We start from the raw sequence: 21,261 nt of genomic DNA on the forward strand, positions 1-21,261 counted from the left end.
CAAACCTTTCAACTATTCAGCTATATCTCAGCTTATTGATATCTTCAACAGTTTCAGATATATGTATAGTTTTAAAATCATTAAAATTTCTGACAAAATTCAGATTTAACATGAAAGTCAATGGGACGGAATGTTCGGACGTTGGCAGTTGGTAGAGTGACAGAGGGTCTAAAAATCCTCTCACATTTTTCTCTCTATCCTGTCAGCACGGCCACAGATTACACTCTACACACATAATTTCGGGCATGCTTGTAGACAAGCTCATCCTCGATCTCTTCATGTGCTCAAAAAACCAGAGAGACGAACACAATTTAAACTGGGAGCCTCTGAGTGCAGCCAGTTCCCTCTCTCCTCTCATTGACTCCCATTCAAAAGTAGGCGCTGATTTTCTAAACGTCCCAAAGTTTCCAACCTGCGACCCAATCAACAATTTTTACTCTAGAAACACCAAAGTGACATGGACGCGTTCAGCAAGGTCTTATGGTTCGGAAAATGTAAACCTTTTGCTCGTACTAAGTACAGATTTGTCGTACATTAGATCTGTTTGAGGGTGTCACAGAGCAGTTAAAGCCTATGGTTAAAGCTGCCACCATGCCTTAAAGCCACCAGCCAACAGTTACATGGTAACCTCAACATGGCAACCTCACCATGGTAACCTCACCATGGCAACGTCACCATGGCAACGCACACACATTCTCTCTATTTGACTGTCTGTCGGTCACACACACAAATGGACACACACTGACCATACACACATATCCAACACACATATCATTTTTATTAGAGTAATTTGAGTGTACTTAAAATGTTAATTTTTCTTTCACCACAATCTTCAACAATTCAAATAATTTCCAACCACCTAGATATTGTTTAATCTATATTAGTAATAGTCCAACAATGTATTCATGCTGTCATGTTTAAATATATTTGAGTAGACTTCAGCTTTTCAATTTCTTTATGCTAATCTTCAACAATTTAAATAATTTCCAATCATTTCATACAAAATAAACCTCCTTCTTACAGGTTCCATTTGTTAATCTATTTTCACTTATTACTTTAGCCATGTTAGTACTTGTTTATCTGTTTTCTGTAGCAGTGCTTTTTGCAGCTGACTGCAGACTCCTCAACTGTTAGACTTAATAATGCAGGATTTTCCAACACATTCCTCTGCCTTTTCAACATTTCTACTGCTTTTAGACTAAACACACATTTATTACACTTAAACCTAAACAATTCAGGATTTTTTCCATCACGTCATGTCAATCAGCTTCCTGCTTACATGTTCCTTCTTTTTAATCTATTCTCACTTGTTGCTTCAGCTATGTTACTGCTGGTTCATCAGTTTTCCTTTCTGTGGCTAGCGGCAGATTTCAACTCTTCAACTGTTAAACATCTTCAACATGCAGGATTTTAACATTTTCTTCTCCTTTTTTTTTTTTTTTTTTTTTACATTTCTACTGCTTTTTGTCCTTAAAAAGGCATTAATCTTCAAGTTATATGTTTCAGCTTCAACGTTAGACTTTTTCAACAGTTCTTCAGCTAATTCAACTTTGTTTCAATGATTTCTTCAGCTTATTCAGCATTGCTTCAGCAATAGTGTTCAGCTGCTTACAGCATTCACACGCATTTTCTGCAGGAAATGCTTTCTTTTTCTAGTTCTCCTTCCTCTTCCGGACGATTTTCGATTCGCTACTAGTCCTGCAACTCGAAGAGTTGCAGGCCAAATTATATATCAAAACGTGCGGTCTGATCGGGATCGGTATGCTATTACTTTTTTCAACAGTGTACGAATTTTTCGCGACGTAAGTCGCGAAAAACTGCGCAAAATTTTGCATGTAAGTCAATGGGACGGGCGGGAAAAAAAGAGCGAAAAAGACCAATCATTGGAGTTTAACAAACGTCTACTGCTCAGGCATACTTTCACCTAGAGACTCCATTTAAACTTTAAACAGTAGACACAAGTCTTGTGTATTGTCGTATTACTCCACGTTTTGATCGGTCATATAGTTTTTGATCAATCCCTGTTCAATGACCATGATCATTTTTGGAGAAATTATGAGATTATAATGGGTGTGTATTGCACGGAATGTTCGTGTCAGAGTGCGTGACATCGTCGGTTAGAGTGGGAGAGATGCCAGAAAAACTCCAGATTTTTTCTCTTTCCAAACTCGGCCCGGCCACAATTTACACTCTACACACATAATTTTTTCAGAATTTGTAAGACAAACTTGTCCTGTCACTCATCATCTGCTCAAAATATCAGAGAGACTTACAGAATTTAAACTCTGAGCCTCTAAGTGCGGCCACGTCTGTCTCTGCTCCTCATTGAGTCCAATACAAATATTTTCTGAGAGAAGCAGAACGGCCTGATGTTTTAAAACTGCCAGCGTCGCCAAAATATTTACTGTAGAAACACCAAATCGTACCAAAATTTTCAGTAAGTCCTTAGAGCAACGTTGATCTGTGTTTTGTTCTGATAGGAGTTACCGTTTTGTCATGCTAAGCCTAAATGTGAGACCGATGCAGAGGCAGAAAATGGCTCTTTTTCTCCACGTTTCTGTCTGTCTCAGCCTGCGGGGGCCCCTATCGCCATGGTAACCACCTGGAGTTGCTGTGGTAACCAGGCCAGAGCTTGTTAACTTCATAAACAATCCACCTGGCGCTCGTTTAAATGTTTATAAACAGAGACACAGCTAAATCAGACTGACACAGGATGCAGCTACTAACTAACTATGTGTCAAGTCAGTCACACACACACACACAGACTCTAGAGCCAGCTTCATGTGATTACAGTTACACACACATCAAAACACACAGGTAACATACAAATGCGCGCGGAAGCGCGCACTCCTCTCCCACACTCTAACACACACAGGTAACTTCATGTGAGACACACACACACACACACACACACACACACACACACACACACACACACACACACACACACACACACACACACACACACACACACACACACACACACATAATGTGATTACAGCTCCTCCATATCAGTGCTTATAGAAAGATGATCATGTGTCTGTCTGTTCAGCTCTGCCTTGACCTTAAGATCGTGGGTTTGATTCCCATGTTGACAGAGATGGCACAACCCGCAGTAGCTCCCGTGGCCCATTCAAAATTTCCCGAGAGGAAATTTTCTAGTTTCCTCTGTGATACACGGTTTTCACGGTTCAAACTCTTCACACACTCACACAGACCAGAAATACACATCTCCGCCATTGTTTGCGTTAGGAAGACGACGGTTCGCGGGTGTTCACGTCTCGCGTGACTTCCTGGTTCGCACAGGATTCTCAACCTGACTGGCCTTAAAGTGACAGTACACATTCTATTAGGGCTCAGCTAACACAAAAAACACAGTAACCCCTGTTCACTTGGCTACACAAATATTAAAATTTAATAAATTAACGACCCTTTCCTCCGGCGGCACGACGACGTTGTTATCGGCCGGCTAAACGAGCACTGCAGGCGGGTTGAGGAGTCACTCCTCCTCCGCTCCTCTGGTGCTCTCAGCAGGCTGCACCTCACTTCTCCCAACGCGGAGCTAACTTCTAAACAGCCGTCATTCGGATAAACTAACCGTACATTGGGGATCTAAACCCTTACTTTCTCGCATGAAAAAATATTAAAACTTAATAAATTAACGATAGTTTCTTTCGGCGGCATGACGATGTCGTTCGGCCAGGTAAACGAGCGCTGCAGGCGGGTTGAGGAGTCACTCCTCCTCCGCTCCTCTGGTGCTGGTTGCAGCTGGCTGCACCTCTCTCCCAACGCGGAGAAAACTTCTAAACAGCCGTCATTTGGATAAACTAACCGCACATTGGGGATCTAAACCCTTACTTTCTCGCATGAAAAATTATTAAAACTTAATAAAGTGACGAAATAACAGCGCTACAGTGGGAAATAAAACAACCCGTAATGGCGGCGCGGCAGAAGTCGGGGTGGAAGAGAGGTGTGTTTATGAAAGCAGGCGCCACGGTGACGTCACCGTAGGCGCAGAATCAAAATCTCGTAATGTTGTGGTGTGCAGCCTCATGAACTACTCTGGCTTAAACAAAGAGCCCAAACGAAAAAACTCAGCCACTTTCAAACCCCAGGTTTTCAGGCAAGTTTCCACTGAGGTCCAACACCAGCATACATGTTTTAACAAGGAAAAATGCGATTTCCGGGTGATGACTCCTTTAAAAGTTAGCTGGTGCGGCTTATACAGGTGCGTCTATAGTCCGGAAAGTAAGTAAATTGTTCATGATGTTGAGTGTCAGTTGAGTGTCAGCTGTTGGATACATTCACGCTCTCTTATGACACAATCTCACGGCGCACTCCTCCTAATCGCAAAACACTAATGAATGGAAACGGTCATAAATTTGCATTTGCTTTTTGCACATTTTCACAAAATCCGCTCTTAAATTCGATACATTTGGATGGAAACCCAGCTGACACCAAACTGAACTTCGAGGCAAATTGTGAAGCTGTTTGTAAAAAGGGGAGACCAGCGCCTGTAGGCTACTGTTTGAAAAAAGTGTTTTCTTCCTACATCGACAGCATGTTGACCTTGTTTTATCAGGCTATTACTGAATCTGTTTTATCCTTCTGTCTTGTTTCATGGTTTGGAAACATATCCCCTAAAAACAAAGACTGTATGAACCAAATTGTGAAATGGTCAAGCTGATTGGAGAGGCTCAGCCTTATCCACTATCCCTGTACACAAAACAGTTACAGAGGATGGTTGGCTCTATCCTAAATAATGTCTCCCACCCTCTCAACGCTGAGTCTCAGTTGCTCCCATCCGGCCAGAAGCTCATGGTACCAGCCTGCAAAACTAAGCGGTACAAAATAGCTTTATTCTAGCAGCCATCTTTGAACTAACATGGGGAAGAAACTTTGAGAGTTGATGGCTTGCTTGCATAAGTTGGTTTTATTTGTTTCCTTTTAGTCTTTTACCCCTGAGCACTGTTGTCACTTTATATGGATGTCCTGTTATATGTCTTGTGCTGTTTGTAAATGTTGTAAATGTAAATGTTAGGGCTAATTCACTGCAAACGAAATTTACCGATCTTAAAGCGCAATAGACAAACCAGGAAACATCTGACTGTGCAAACTAAACACACACCAAAACAGTTCCATCTGTGTTGAAACCCAAACAATGCTGTCAGATCATACCCTGAGTCGATCAAAGTTTAAAACACCATGAGCAGTCATAACACACTATGTAAGGAATGGCAGACACAATCTCAGGACATGAAGCTGTAGAAATAGTGTTTATCGTAGGTAGGCTAAATTCATTTAGCAAAAAACAACAAAAACAAAAACAACATAGTATTTCTCAATTACTAAAACACTGAACCCCTTTGTCTGAACCATATGCTAAGTAATGGATTACATTTATATAGCGCTTTTCTATCGTTACCCAATACCCAAAGCGCGTTCAGTAACCATTATTCATTCATACCACATTCATATTCAAGTGGGCTGAACCCATTCATGGAATCAGTCATTTGCCCTCTCTCCACCTCCCTGCACAGGGGAACAGGAGTTAAATGATCAAAGACACCACCCACATGATCCAACTCTCCATGATCACTCATGGTGACTGTTCAAAACTAATTACAATGATAAAGTATATCACAAATATTAAGAATAATATACAAACCATAACCAGCCAAAATATAAATGTCCAGAGGAAACATCATCTATACTTTAACTGTCTTTGTCTTTTTCTCTGTCTCTGTCTCAGGTGCCCACATCTTACAGTTGTTGATGGGCTGTGAATGGAATGATGAGACAGGAGAAGTTACTGGTTTTCTTCAGTATGGTTATGATGGAGGAGACTTCATATCACTGGACCTGAAGACACTGACGTGGATCGCTGCAAAGCCACAGGCTGTCGTCACCAAACTGAGATGGGATACTGAGAAAGGGAGAATAAAACACAATGAGAACTTCTTCACTCAGATTTGTCCTGAGTGGCTGAAGATGTATGTGAAGCATGGGAAGAAAGTCCTGCTGAGAACAGGTAGAGTCACATGACCTGATGTAGTTTGATGATCACAACAATATTGATATCGACCAATCAGACTGAATCACCACTGTATCATAACTCCTCGTCCCTCTCTCCAGATCCCCCCTCAGTGTCTCTCCTCCAGAAGACTCCCTCCTCTCCAGTCAGCTGCCACGCTACAGGTTTCTACCCTCACAGAGCCCTGATGTTCTGGACCAAAGATGGAGAGGAGCTTCATGAGGACGTGGACCAAGGAGAGATCCTCCCCAACCATGATGGATCCTTCCAGATGAGTGTTGACCTGGACGTCTCATCAGTCAAAGCTGAAGACTGGAGGAGGTACGACTGTGTGTTTCAGCTCTCTGGAGTGAAGGACGACATCGTCACCAAACTGGACAAAGCTCACATCAGGACCAACATGGGTAAGAGTGACATCAGCAGCTCCTGGATGTGACGTCATATCTGTGGTTTGTTGGGTATTTCGATTTTTTTTCCATTTAGTAAGTGATCTTCACTTAAAACTCATAATAATAAACCACTTACATCATTAGAATAAACTAACTGATGTCACTTGCTCCTCGCTTCACCAGATAGTCAGAGCTGAAAAATATAAATCATTGTTATCATTATTCACCAGAAAAGCCCGGTAACACCACCGTCCCCATCATCTCTGCTCTGGTTCCTCTCGCTCTCGTCCTCATCGCTGTCGCTGGATTCATGGTTTATAAACAGAAGAAAGGTGAGAGAGAAAAACTGAAAAATTATCTGATTTAATGACTTTTACAATACTTGACAATCATGTTCGAAGATTTACAAAAAAGGAACAAATGAAGGAAACAGATGAGTCCTGTTGCATCCTGACATTTACAATTGTGACTAAAACATTTGTGTTTTTTTTTCTCATTTTAGACAAACAGCCTCCACCCTGTAAGTGAAACTTATCTTACTCTACTTCGATCTCTACGATCTTGGTCATAATTTGCACTTTTCTACCTTTTTAGATTGTTTTCTACATCTAATGCTGAGAAACGTTTCACTTAAACTGTGTTTCTGATCCTACAGCTCCTGACAGCAGCTCTGAACTCGCTGAGAGTTTGGATCCAAAAACCTGACAGACAAACAATCGATCAGTGACCTCAGATTGGAGGGAAAAGTTCAAATGAAGGCATCATTTAAACATTTAACATTGATCATGCCGTGTGCCATAGCTGAGTTAACGAGTGAGTTATGCTGTTCTGATTGTGATGAATGAGAAGTAGTGAAAACCTCTGACCTGTTGACTTCAGGTCAGCCTCAGCCCATGACAACATTTTCAAGGTGTAGTGTGGGAAATATGATCCGCCGTAACGCAGTGTATTTTATTTTGAAATAGAGCTGAATAGAATAGAATAATAGAAGCTCTGTGTGTTGTGGAGGGCTGCCAGGTGCCAGAGCCGTGACGCAGCGGAGCAGCAGCCGGCAGAAGCACACACACTGGCTAGAACAGAAACTTATCGTGTCCGCCACTGTGCCGGAGCGGAGCTGCAGCCGTTCCGCATAACTCTCCTTCTTAAGTTTTTTAGTCTCCTCAGAAAATACTTGTAATTGCTTTGGTTTTCTTGCTGCTTCTGCCATGATAATCCCACATAGGCGTTCGCATCGACTTCCATGTTTTTAACGAATGGGGAAAGGGGGAAGTGATGTCTGCCGTATTTTCCTATATGCAGTATAGGCATTGAGTATTCTGTCATGTATTTTCCTATATGTAGTAACCAGATAGTTACTACATATGCAGTATAGGCATTGAGTATTCTGTCATGTATTTTCCTATATGTAGTAACCAGATATTTAGTTATAGTGATTCATTTAATGAATCCTGTTCCTTAATACTATGTATTGCTGATGCCCTATGATGTGAGCACTAAGAACTGATTATATTATGAGAACAAACTACCTTGTGTCATCGCAAATGTGTGTTATTGTCTTCCAAATGTATGTTTATTAATGTGTACCGAATATGTCTTTGGTATTTTACTTAATTGTTGCTCTTTTTAAAGGATGCCCTTTTCAATCAGGCAGAGGGACTGGCGATGAAAACTAGCTTTTTTAGCTAACACGGGTGCATTTGTATTTGTTTTTTTTTTACAATGTTTTATTGTCAAATAAATTAAACTGAAACTGAAGGCAGTCACCTACCATCTACCTCGAAGCTGCTTAGTGCCAGTGAAGGCGATACAGTTGGTTTAAAAAAATAAAACCGATAAGACAAAAGAAAAGGTAAAAAAAAAAAGTGTATTATTATAATGTGTGGTAAATGAGTGTGTCTGATATTTTATGCTTTTTGAAATACCTTAAATAATAACATTCTGTTAACATGTTTTCTTTGGTGAGACAGGTCATGTGACAGTATTTAAGTTTATGATAACAGAGCTGTTGGTGACTGTTGGGAACAGATAAACAGTGATGGCACTGAGTGTGAGTGAGTGTGCCACGTGTTTATATGAAGATATTAAACCAGAATAAACCAGATGGACCACCCATGTGGTTTAGGCAGAAGCTACGTAGTATCTGTGACAAGAGACTGGCACCGACTGCAGGGTCTAATCTTCTGTAGAGTTATATTTAGAAATATATAGTATGTATTACACAGTAGTACTGCAAACCGTCAATGATAATTACAGTAAAGCAGACTGTACCTGTTCTCTTGTCTAAATCTCTGGATTATGGTGGACACAAAGAATCTACTGATGTTCCCTCATTGTCATTCAATGCACAAGGACATATCTCTCTGACAGAAGACTGAACGTCACCAGAAATGACCACTCTTCATCTTCTTTAAATTTAAATTAGCTTATATTGTCTCATTATGAGGAACACGTGTACTCAATTTTGAGTCATTGTATTAAATGGATAACACGTTGAACTATGCTCCTAGGACACTCTGGTCCGCTGATCACAGCCTGATCACAGCCTGCTTGCAGTTCCTCGCACTCGACTCAGAACTGGAGGTGACCGAGCCTTCATGTCTGCTGCACCTGTTCTGAGGAATGCTCTCCCACAGAATTTGAGATCTGCTGCATCTGTCAAGTCAACGTGCTTCAAGAAGCACCTGTATAGGCAGGTATTCTCTGACTGTCTTCTGTAATTTAGTTCTGCAACAACTGCCACTGTTTTATTTAATGTATTTTAATCCTGTAAAGCACTTGGTGAGTTTTCTCTGTGAGAAGTGCCATGTAAATGAATGTTACTTACTTACGTGTAGTTTGCCACATGTTATCATTATGCAAAGTGCATCAAACTATATTTTGTTGCATGAGAATGTGTTCAGAGTTTTTCAAAATTAACGACTGAGATCTGCAAACAGTGTTGAAGATTGTTCATGGTATTATCAAAAGGATGTCCAGAGTCCTAGGCATAGACTTTCCTTTCCGTGCACACTCGGCAACCGAACGGCATCTGTGGCCACGTGGCTGTTGTTTACAACTTTTGGACCAATAGAGTTTGGCCTTTGTGGACGCAAATCATCATCTCTTTAGTCAAAGGCTTTCGGCAAATGAGTTGCCTAGGAAACACGACTCGCCCCTCCCCCTTCTCAGCCCCCAAAACTCAAGACGTCCAACGCAAACAAACTCTGCACTTCAAAACAACCCCACGCGAAGAGAAGGTGAAGGTCACGGAGGATTACTGCTTGCTCAAACACTTCAACCTTCGCACGTGAAGACAGCTACAAAACCAACAACATGGAGAAGTTGGGTTTGTTTCTTCTTCTCTGTCACAGTTCATCAGCAGGTAGGATCACATTTAAATTTATTCACATCTCCTCCCCCCACTTTACTCCTGCGTCACACTGCTGCATGCTTTGGTTTCACTTTCATCTCAGCAAGATTTTCAACAGAATCTGACTGAATATATCAAATTTATGAGGAGTCTATGTTTACATTGTCATAACCCATTTTTGTTATGGCAGCTCTCAGTATGAGAGGCGCCATTAGGCTACACCCCGTTACACAATTACAAAAACTTGTCTGTCCCACAGTGACACACACCATGAAGTTTTTCACAACCGTATCTACTGGAGTCACAAACCTCCCTGAGCTTGTGGTTGTTGCACTGCTTGATGACATTCAGGGTGGCCACTGTGACACCAACATAAAGAGAGTAGAACCGAAGCAGACGTGGATTAAAACAGCTTTAGATGAGAATCCTGGACATCTACGGTGGTACGCTGGACATTGTTTTGAAAATGCTCCCAACTTCTTCAAAGCCAGTATTCATAGTTTGAAACAGCGCTTCAACCAGAGTGGAGGTGAGTAGAGTCTGTCATGTTATTTTTACTGCTTAACTGCTCTGTTATAAAGCAATTTCAGAGCCTCAACACAAAAATATTAGTGAAGTTCAGGTTAAGCTTATCACAAACAATTGAACCAAAAGAGAAATTGGAATATATCATAATTTTCCACATCCTGCCAGTTGGTAATGTTGATGTATTTATGAATATTCCCAAGCTTCCCACATTCTCTGTTAAATCTCAGGGTCCCTGATGTTCTGTAACTTCTCACATTTGACCAGTTGGAAATTAATCAATAATCAATATAGTAAAAGTGATGCAGCCTTTTTCTTTATTAAGACCAGTTAGGAGACAAGTGAAAATTAATAGGAGGAGGATGCATGAATGTCTCTATCTGAACTCAGAGTCCTGTGTTAACTTCCGTCTCTGTGTCTGTCTCAGGTGTCCACATTTTCCAGAGGTTGGGTGGATGTGAATGGGACGATGAGACTGGAGACGTTACTGGTTTTCAACAGTATGGTTATGATGGAGAAGACTTTCTGTCACTGGACCTGAAGACACTGACTTGGGTTGCTCCAAAACCACAGGCTGTCGTCACCAAACTGAGTTGGGATGCTGACAAAGGGAGAATAAAAGAGAACGAGTACTTCTTCACTCAGATTTGTCCTGAGTGGATGAAGATGTACTTGAGATATGGGAAGAACTTTCTGATGAGAACAGGTAGAGTCGTGTAAAATTTAATTGGCCGATTGGTTGTAGGAAAAAAACCCAAACATTTGGAGCCGTGTCTTGTCAAAATTAAAGGAGAATTCCGGTCATTTTCTAAGTAACGCTCTACAGCTCTATGTCCCCGAGTGCGACCATAGGAAAAAATCCGGGAAAAATATGTGCAGACCGGACCTAGCTCTCCTCCTGCTAGCTGCGCTACACTGCAGTTAAACAGCAAAGTAATGGGGGCAGTTCTTTGGCCTCTCTATATAATGCTCAAAATATCACTACAAATGCTTTGTAACATCCACCAGTTCCTTACCACACAACTCTGATTGTGCATAACTCTGTTAATATGAGAGAGCAGTGTTAACGTGTGTTTTTATCTCGTACCTCTGTTTACTCTAGCTTCCTGGGTAGACCTTACCAGTCGACTGTTGAGCTCGGGACTGTTTTCATATCAACAAAGACAAAAACGCGAGGAAAACATGGATTTTGGAGGAAAAAAAAGATTTTGGATGGCGGGGGGGGGGGGGGGGAGTAGTTATATTCATATTGATGCTTTTTTTCCCATCCAAAATCATTTTTAGATGGCTATTGGTTGTGGTCAACCAATAGTCGTCATTTCATGGCGAAAACAAACCATTTGCTATGATTTAAACCAAACTCCACCAAAATCACTTTAAATGCTTGTCCAGTTTCCTCTCTTTACCTTTGACACCTCTATGTTGAATTTCTTCATGTTTCTTTTCCCTTATTGCTGTTTCTCATCTTTTCTACCCTCCTGTGCCCCTTCAACCCCTTCTCCCCAGTCTCCCCCTCAGTGTCTCTCCTCCAGAAGACTCCCTCCTCTCCAGTCAGCTGCCACGCTACAGGTTTCTACCCTCACAGAGCCCTGATGTTCTGGACCAAAGATGGAGAGGAGCTTCATGAGGACGTGGACCAAGGAGAGATCCTCCCCAACCATGATGGATCCTTCCAGATGAGTGTTGACCTGGACGTCTCATCAGTCAAAGCTGAAGACTGGAGGAGGTACGACTGTGTGTTTCAGCTCTCTGGAGTGAAGGACGACATCGTCACCAAACTGGACAAAGCTCAGATCAGGACCAACATGGGTAAGAGTGACATCAGCAGCTCCTGGATGTGACGTCATATCTGTGGTTTGTTGGGTATTTAGATTTTTTTTTCCATTTAGTAAGTAATCTTCACTTAAAACTCATAATAATAAACCAGTTACATCATTAGAATAAACTAACTGATGTCACTTGCTCCACACTTCACTAGATAGTCAGAGCTGAAAAATATAAATCATTGTTATCATTATTCACCAGAAAAGCCCAGTAACACCACCGTCCCCATCATCTCTGCTCTGGTTCCTCTGGCTCTCGTCCTCATCACTGTCACTGGATTCATGGTTTATAAACAGAAGAAAGGTGAGAGAGAAAAACTGAAAAATTATCTGATTTAATGACTTTTACAATACTTGACAATCATGTTCGAAGATTTACAAAAAAGGAACAAATGAAGGAAACAGATGTTGCATCCTGACATTTACAACTGTGACTAAAACATTTGTGTTTTTTTTCTCATTTTAGACAAACAGCCTCCACCCTGTAAGTGAAACTTATCTTACTCTACTTCGATCTCTACGATCTTGGTCATAATTTGCACTTTTCTACCTTTTTAGATTGTTTTCTACATCTAATGCTGAGAAACGTTTCACTTAAACTGTATTTCTGATCCTACAGCTCCTGACAGCAGCTCTGAACTCGCTGAGAGTTTGGATCCAAAAACCTGACAGACAAACAATCAATCAGTGACCTCAGATTGGAGGGAAAAGTTCAAATGAAGGCATCATTTAAACATTTAACATTGATCATGCCGTGTGCCATAGCTGAGTTAACGAGTGAGTTATGCTGTTCTGATTGTGATGAATGAGAAGTATGAAAACCTCTGACCTGTTGACTTCAGGTCGGCCTCAGCCCCAGCCCCCAGTTCACAAAAGTTCTGAAAATATTATATGAAGGTTGAAAAGTTACTTAGTGTTGGTTTAAGAAAAAAAAAAAAACAAGAAGACAAAAGAAAAAGTAAAAGAAAAGTGTATTATTATAATGTGTGGTAAATGAGTGTCTGATATTTTATTTCATTAAATTATTTATTAAACTAAATATTTTATTATTTTAGTTTTTGAAATACCTTAAATAATAAAATTCTGTTAACATGTTTTCTTTTGTGAGACAGGTCATGTGGTAGTATTTAAGTTTATGATAACAGAGCTGTTGATGACTGGTGGGAACAGATAAACAGTGGTGGCACTTTGTGAGTGTGCCATGTGTTTATATGAAGATATTAAGCCATAAACCAGACGGATCACCCACGTGATTCAAGCAGAAGCTTCATACTATCTTTGACAACAGACTGACCCCTACTGCAGGGTCTAAAGACTGGTCATCTACAGGAGCCATCAAATGTCAGATGGGGTTTTCTGTCTTTGTTGTTGTTCTGTCACATTTCAATAAAGTTCCCACTTTTCAAAACTTCATCCCACCCTGTTCATCTATGACTCCAGTTACAGTGACATTTTTCTTGCAATTACCCGTCCATTCAGCCAAACGTATGGCGGCAATGCTGTGTATAACATCCTTGTTTAGCTTCAGTAAATGTGCTGCCATGGTGACTGAAGACTTCCTCCCTCTGGTTCCTCTGGATGATCGGTTAGTTACCATCTTGTGTGTGATAAAATAAATGTTGAGGTGTAATTAAGTTTTCTCACTGCTTCTGTTGTCTAAAAGAAACAGTCTCATCTGCTTCGTACAGGTCGTCATACTTCACCTGAACAGGAGCAGCTCTGTTAGAAATGGCTCTATGCTGTTAACGTTGGAAACAGTGACACCTCCTGGCCAAACCACGGTATTGCAGGAGTATGTACTGTATGTGTCAGTAGGAGAATGTATCACATTAAAACTGCAAAACACAGAAAGACGATTTTATTGAAAAATAAATCAATGACACAAATAATGAAACATGTCTGGCTCTGTTTGTTCTCCTAATTGTTAAAGGTTTAAGGTTTGTCATTCAGCTCAAGAAAAGTTTAAAATGTGTGTTGGTTGATTGCTGAGAGTTAGTTGATAATACATGTGAAGCCAGGGTCACAACAATAAATTCAGCCAACTATGCTATTCAAACGCTGTCATATACTGTATATTAATACCGTTTTATTCTTCTAATACTGTGTGCTTCAAAAACTTCCTGTTTGTCCAGTTTCTATTTTTTATTTTCAGGCCCACATTGACAAATATTGGGATTTTGTCACTTCTCCTTTTTTGTTATTCATGGACAGGATGTTAAAGTGTCTGTATCATCGATCCGTCGACCGTCTGTGGCAAAACAAAGTGAAAACGTGGATTTTGTTTCTTCTTCTCTGTCACAGTTCATCAGCTGGTAGGATCACATTTAAATATTTATTCAACTCTTCACTTTCTTTTTTCTTACTTTTTTCTGCTCAGCTCTGGGTTTTACTCTCACTGCGTCACACTGCTGCATGACCTGGTTTCACTTTCACCTCAACTAGAGTTTCAACTGACTCTGATGATTGAATATATCACAATTATGAAGGTTTATATTTATAATAAAAACCTTGTCTGTCCCTCAGTGATACACAATGTAAAGTTTCTCTCCACTCTGTCTTCTGGAGTCACAAACCTCCCTGAGTTTGTGGGCGTGGCGCTGCTTGATGACGTTGAGGCTGGTCAGTGTGACAGCAACACAACCACAGTAGAAATAAAACAGACCTGGATGAAAAGAGGACTGGATGAGCACCCTGAACATCTACAGTGGTACGCTGGTCAGTGTCTTGAGTTTCTGCCTGTCCACAGAGCCACCATTCAACATGTCAACCAGCAATTTAACCACAGTGAAGGTAGGTACGATCTGTTTTATATTATATTTAATGTTTTGGCTGCTAAACAATGGTCCATCTACTGAGCATCAACATAATAACCAGTAAACATTAGTAGTAGTCAATAAAAATAATCTGTTTTTGAACCCTGAGCAGCAGAGGACTGTGAGAAAGGTCTAAAAGAGGAGACATCATCTGTCCTTTAACTGTCTCTGTCTCAGGTTTCCACATCTTACAGTCGTTTAGTGGATGTGAATGGGACGATGAGACTGGAGAAGTTGATGGTTTTTTTCAGTTTGGTTATGATGGAGAAGACTTCATATCTCTGGACCTCAAGACACTGTCATGGATCACTGCAAAACCACAGGCTGTCGTCACCAAACAGATTTGGGATGCTGAGAAAGGTGGAAGCCACTATACTGCAGTCTTCTTGACTCAGATTTGTCCCGAGTGGCTGAAGATGTACTTGAACTATGGGAAGAACTTTCTGCTGAGAACAGGTAGAGTCACATGACCTGATGTAGTTTAATGATCACGATTCATCAGCTTGATTCACCACTGTATCATAACCCCTCGTCTCCTCTCTCCAGTCCGTCCCTCAGTGTGTCTCCTCCAGAAGACTCCCTCCTCTCCAGTCAGCTGCCACGCTACAGGTTTCTACCCTCACAGAGCCCTGATGTTCTGGACCAAAGATGGAGAGGAGCTTCATGAGGACGTGGACCAAGGAGAGATCCTCCCCAACCATGATGGATCCTTCCAGATGAGTGTTGACCTGGACGTCTCATCAGTCAAAGCTGAAGACTGGAGGAGGTACGACTGTGTGTTTCAGCTCTCTGGAGTGAAGGACGACATCGTCACCAAACTGGACAAAGCTCACATCAGGACCAACATGGGTAAGAGTGACATCAGCAGCTCCTGAATGTGACGTCATGTCTGTGGTTTGTTGGGTATTTTAGTCTTTGTTCTACAGTTGAGCTGTGAATTCATCTTCAACAACAGTTGTGAACATAGATACAGTGGTTTAAAAGCTGAGCAGCTCATCTCTTGGTTAATAAACCTCATCAATTAAAGGGCATTTCCAGTTGTAATCAATGTTTACCTCAGATATCAGGTCAGCTATTATCAGTTTATTTCATACCATCCATACTCCCAATTGCCGCGTGTGGACGTTTATATTTGTTTTTGTTAAAGAATCTGTCGTTTTTTTCAATATTAATTGGCTCTGGACTAATTTTAAAATTGTTCTTTGGTTCGCAAGTAACATACTTTTGACCATTATTTAAATTTTAAAATTAGCTTTACAATTAAAGTCAATTAAAATTCGGACTTACCACGCCTTTGGCCTTGTTTCTTTCCGGCTCAGAGAATACGTCCCTCATAGATTTATGAGAGCGGAAGCCGCGATAAGTCTATTGATTTAATTTAACTGTAAAGCAAATTAAAACTTTTTAATGATGGTCAAAAGGACGTTACTTGCGACCACAGAGCAATTTTATAATTAGTCTGTAGCCAATGAACATTGAAAAAACGACAGATTCTTGAACAAAAACGAATACAATCGTCCACACTAGGGATGTGGAGATTCACCGATTCATATCGGTGGTCCGATATAAACGTATGCGATGCGACTGCACCGGTAGATTCAGGCTACATCGGACATAATTTATGGTTGAATTTGCGATGCATCTCTTCTAGCCTTCTACATCGGTAAATTCCATGGTTAAATCGATCTTTCATTTTCCGAGGCAACCTGAATGCACCACCGCAAAAGCCGTGTGCAGCCTCGTGCCCCTGACAGGCAGCAGCAGTAGCAGCAGCTGTAGTCAGAGCCACCAAGAAAAGTAAACAGTCCGAGTGAGGCGGTGGGTCAATACTCGGCCGTCAGCGGCTGTAACTAGGAGAAGGGCCGTGGTAGTGACTCTGGTTGTAGTGAGCTGGGAAGCGGTGGTAGCCGCGGATGCTAACCGCTAGTTAGCGGTAGCGGTTAGCATCCGGGACAGCTAGCAGGGCTAGTACAGTCAAAGATATTCAAACCGTCTTTGGTACAGTAGCTCTCCTACTCTGCTGCTGCACGCAGCTACACCTGAGCTCTGTGAGCACTGGCTGGAGAGAAAACACAGACTCTCCACCCAGAAATGTCCTGTGCACAACAAAACATCTGTGACTTGTCTCTTTTAAGTTGTTTTGTGAAGCACTTTGTAAACTTGTGTTTTTAAAGGTGCTATATAAATAAAGTTATTATTATTATAATAGGCTATAGGAAAAGACCAAACTGCAGAGGTGCCACCACACAAGACTAGCCCATATAATTAAGCTGGATTTCATTTCCACCATTTATTTCCTCTAGACTGTACCTTTCAAATATGATTTACTGGTTTTCCCTGTAAAAATTAACCAAATATAGGCTACATGCCTCAAATTGATACAGAGAGTAAAGCAGAATGGTATTGAGGTAATAAACTTGATGTGGGAAGAAACTCTCATATCACAACTGTATCAAACATCATATCAAACCGAATCTCTTTGTAATTAAGTCATATCGTTATCAAATCGCATTTGAATCGCATCACATCGTGAACAGGAGTGAATCGTATCGCATCGTATCGACAGGACCTTCAGTGTATCGTTAATGTATCGTATCGGTGGCAGCGTATCGAGATGCGTATCGAATCGGCCTCGGTGGTGGAGATATACAACCCTAGTCCACACGCTGCAGTTGGGAGTATGGATGGTATGAAATGCACTGATCATAGGTGACCTGATATCTGAGGTAAACATTGATTATGACTGGAAATGCCCTTTAAGTGCAGCAGGGCAGCACTGTGCACAAACTAGAGATGGTCGACAAGTTTCCAGAGACAATAACCTGCTGCCTCCACAAGGGGGCAGTAAATTACCAGATGAATGTAAACACACATCAGCTCGGGAACACTGGGCCTCATTCACCAATATCTTCTTAAGAACCTTCTTAGATTCTTTCTTAAGTTGTTCTTAAGAAGTTCCTTAAGAAAACCCTACGTCAGATTCATCAACGCGTTCGTAAGCCTCAGAATTGTTCGCAGCTGTGTTCCTACTTGATGAATGCCATCTCCTCGTAAGTTGAGGGCGTGTGCCAGGTGAGTCTAATTAACATATGATTAGCATAGGTAACGGCCCCATCAATGCCCGTAAAAGGGCATGAGACTGCAGGGCCGTGTGCACACAGCACCCACAGGCACTGAGCAGAGAAGGTGAAGTGAGAAAGAAAGTTGAAATGCTCAAATGAAAATCTGGGAGGGAGCACCAGACTCCAAACGTAAAAAGAACTTAAGTAGTGAAGTGGCGCTACTGCGGCAGGAATGAAACAAAGAAACAAACAAAAGGCTTATATTTAGTTTATATTTTTATATTTATATTTATATTTATATTTATATTTATATTTATATTTAGGCTATATTTAGTAGCCAGCAGTGGATGCAGCTCTTCGGGTTATCAGAGAGACCACACTCTCACGTGTGCCATCATAAATATCATCATATTATCATATATTTAAAAAAATAAATAAAAACAGTTGTGTGCAGTGTGAACACTTAAAAAAAAACTGATATGAATTAAGTGTCTATAATGTTTTTTTTAAGAAACTGCAATGATTTGTCAATTATTATTAATATATAATTATTAAAAACATCATAAAAGATAAGAAAATAATTCTTATTCAAATCATATAATATCATACAACTGCAGAACAAAAGAAAACACTATAATCGGTTATTTTTGCAGAAGTCTCAGCACTTAAAAGTGCGTAAGTATACTCCTGACTGTTCTTAGATTTTGTTCTTAGTTAAGAACAAATTCTGGATAAGAAAACATTCATGAATGCCACAATCTTCGTAAAAACTTCGTAAGTAGGACTTAAGAACAAATTTGTTCTTAAGAACGGTTCGTGAATGAGGCCCACTGTTCTGAGAACAGTAAGGAGAGAAATCACTCACTCTGGTATAAATGTCACCTTACAGCTGTAAGTGACACATGATGAACTCATGAGTCTCTGCTCTAACCTGCTTCACCTGCACATTGTGTGATGATGGTTTTGTTTCTTTGTGTTTTGTTGAACAGAGAAGTCCAGTGACTCGACCATCACCGTCGTTGTTGCAGTGGTTGTTCTTGTCGTCGTCCTCATTTGTTCTGTCGTTGGATTTCTGGTCTACAAAAAGAAGACAGGTGAGAGAGTCCAGCAGCTGAGTGGATGTTTGTGTCCAGGCTGCAACACTGAGTCAAATGTGATAAAGCAACAAGTGACAAGACTCAGAGTCTGATGAAACTCTACACTTCAATATGAAAATGTTTGACAAGTCAACTTCTTCTTCTGTTTTCAGCTGAACTCCCTGCACCTCGTAAGTACAACTTGTTTTTCCTCTACTGCCTCTGAACACATGAACGTTACAGTGGGTTAAAGAGCTTTAACTAAACTGTCCAGACAGGAAGTTCAGTGTGTGATGATGAGTGGACTAAGAACATGTTTGTGACTTTTACAGCTCCTGGTGACTCTGAACTCACTGAGAACCTGAATCCAACCTGAAGCTCTGGGATTATTTTCTGTAAACAGAGTCTGAGTGACAGCTGCTTTTCTACTCTAAAGCTCTGAGAGTGTCATCTGTATATTTAGATCTGTACATAAATGTGAAATAAATATATCACACATAACCAATCCGTCTTTAGACTGAGGTGGAATCACCCACCTAATTAAACACACTGTCAATCAGCTTCACTGTGTAAAGTTCAGTGTGATTCTCTGTTTCCTGTTTCTATACCTGCATCGACTAAAACTCTGTCTCAGACTTGGGATCTGATTGTTCATTGGGAAAATAAAGTGGTGTTTCAGAATTTCCACGTCTAAATGTAAATGAATGATATCTGGATGTAAGAGGAAAATTCCTGTGCTACATATTTATTTCCCTTTAGAAAGCATCAAGATTTTTTAATTCCTGAGGATATGGATGGATGAAAGACTCACATTATAGTCATGGATGGTCATATCCTTCCTTGTTTGACAGGAAGTGACTGACTCTGATTCTGATTCATGTTGCAATGATCAGGTCTATTCAGACTTAGCTACAGTCTGTCGGGTGTGAATCAGATGAGTTCCAACTAATCTGCTGTGGATCATTCAGGACAACTCCTCCTCCTGCATTATTTGTGAAATGAGAGAGAATCAACTGAAATCAAGCCAGCCCACACTTTGAAATCCTTGGTCAAGCCAGCCCACACGTTGTTTTAAGGTGCGCGCATATACGGCACATTACGGCAAGAGCGAGAAAGTGCCCGTAAAATGAAAGCAATGACCCCGAAACGTCTGATGTGGCATTTCAAAAATAAAAGCCAGCCTTTCAAAATAAAAGCCTTGAACACTGCATTTATGTACATTTACAGTATCATTTAAAAAAACTGCTAGTTAGTAGGCTACTGTACCATTCCACTTCAGACTGATAGTACTCGACCTGAAGATGATATCCAGAAAAAATCAGACCAATCTGATGTGGAATTTCAGAATAAAAGCCCTCTGAACTTTAATATTTTTAAGTATTTTTTGTACATTTACAGTATAATTTTTTTAAACTGCTAGTTATTACTGTACCATTCCACTTCATACTTATAGTACTCGACCTGAAGATGACACCCAGAAAAAATCAGACCAATCTGATGTGGAATTTCAGAATAAAAGCCCTCTGAACTTTAATATTTTGAAGTATTTTGTGAACATTTACAGTATCATTTTTAAAAAAAAAAAAACTGCTAGTTATTACTGTACCATTCCACATCAGACTGATAGTACTCGACCTCAGGATGACATCCAGAAAAAATCAGACCAATCTGATGTGGCATTTCAGAATAAAAGACCTCTGAACTTTTATATTTTTAAGTGCTTTGTGTACATTTACAGTATCATTTCAATTCCACATCAGATCGCCCTGATTTTTTCTGGGCGTCATCCTGAGGTCGAGTACTATCAGTCTGATGTGGAATGGTACAGTAATAACTAGCAGTTTAAAAAAAAAAAAGATACTGTAAATATACACAAAATACTTCAAAATATTAAAGTTCAGAGGGCTTTTATTCTGAAATTCTACATCAGATTGGTCTGATTTTTTCTGGGTGTCATCTTCAGGTCGACTACAATCAGTCTGAAGTGAAATGGTACAGTAATAACAAGCAGTTTTTTTAATGATACTGTAAATGTACATAAATGCAGTGTTCAAGGCTTTTATTTTGAAAGGCTGGCTTTTATTTTGAAATGCCACATCAGACGTTTCGGGGTCATTGCTTTCATTTTACGGGCAGTTTCTCGCTCTTGCCGTAATGTGCCGTATATGCGCGCACCTTAAAACAACGTGT

At 40.5% G+C, this 21,261-nt stretch overlaps 1 protein-coding gene and 1 long non-coding RNA gene across 2 annotated transcripts; both read left to right on the plus strand.

Moving 5' to 3' along the window:
* Positions 1 to 14,786: 14,786 nt before the first annotated feature.
* Positions 14,787 to 15,808, plus strand: LOC310993862 (major histocompatibility complex class I-related gene protein-like; the record flags this gene model as incomplete). The annotated part of the gene is made up of 3 exons (XM_083982345.1): positions 14,787 to 14,910; positions 15,111 to 15,389; positions 15,480 to 15,808. 3 exons carry the CDS (start codon positions 14,787 to 14,789, stop codon positions 15,806 to 15,808), a joined length of 732 nt encoding a protein of 243 aa, XP_083838471.1.
* A 3,175-nt stretch (positions 15,809 to 18,983) lies between these two features.
* Positions 18,984 to 19,570, plus strand: LOC310994105. The gene is made up of 3 exons (XR_014595778.1): positions 18,984 to 19,089; positions 19,245 to 19,262; positions 19,404 to 19,570. It is a non-coding gene; the product is annotated as an uncharacterized lncRNA (long non-coding RNA).
* The last annotated feature ends 1,691 nt before the right edge of the window (positions 19,571 to 21,261 follow it).

This window comes from Trachurus trachurus, assembly GCF_905171665.1.
Source record: "Trachurus trachurus genome assembly, chromosome: 11".
Taxonomy (NCBI): domain Eukaryota; kingdom Metazoa; phylum Chordata; class Actinopteri; order Carangiformes; family Carangidae; genus Trachurus; species Trachurus trachurus.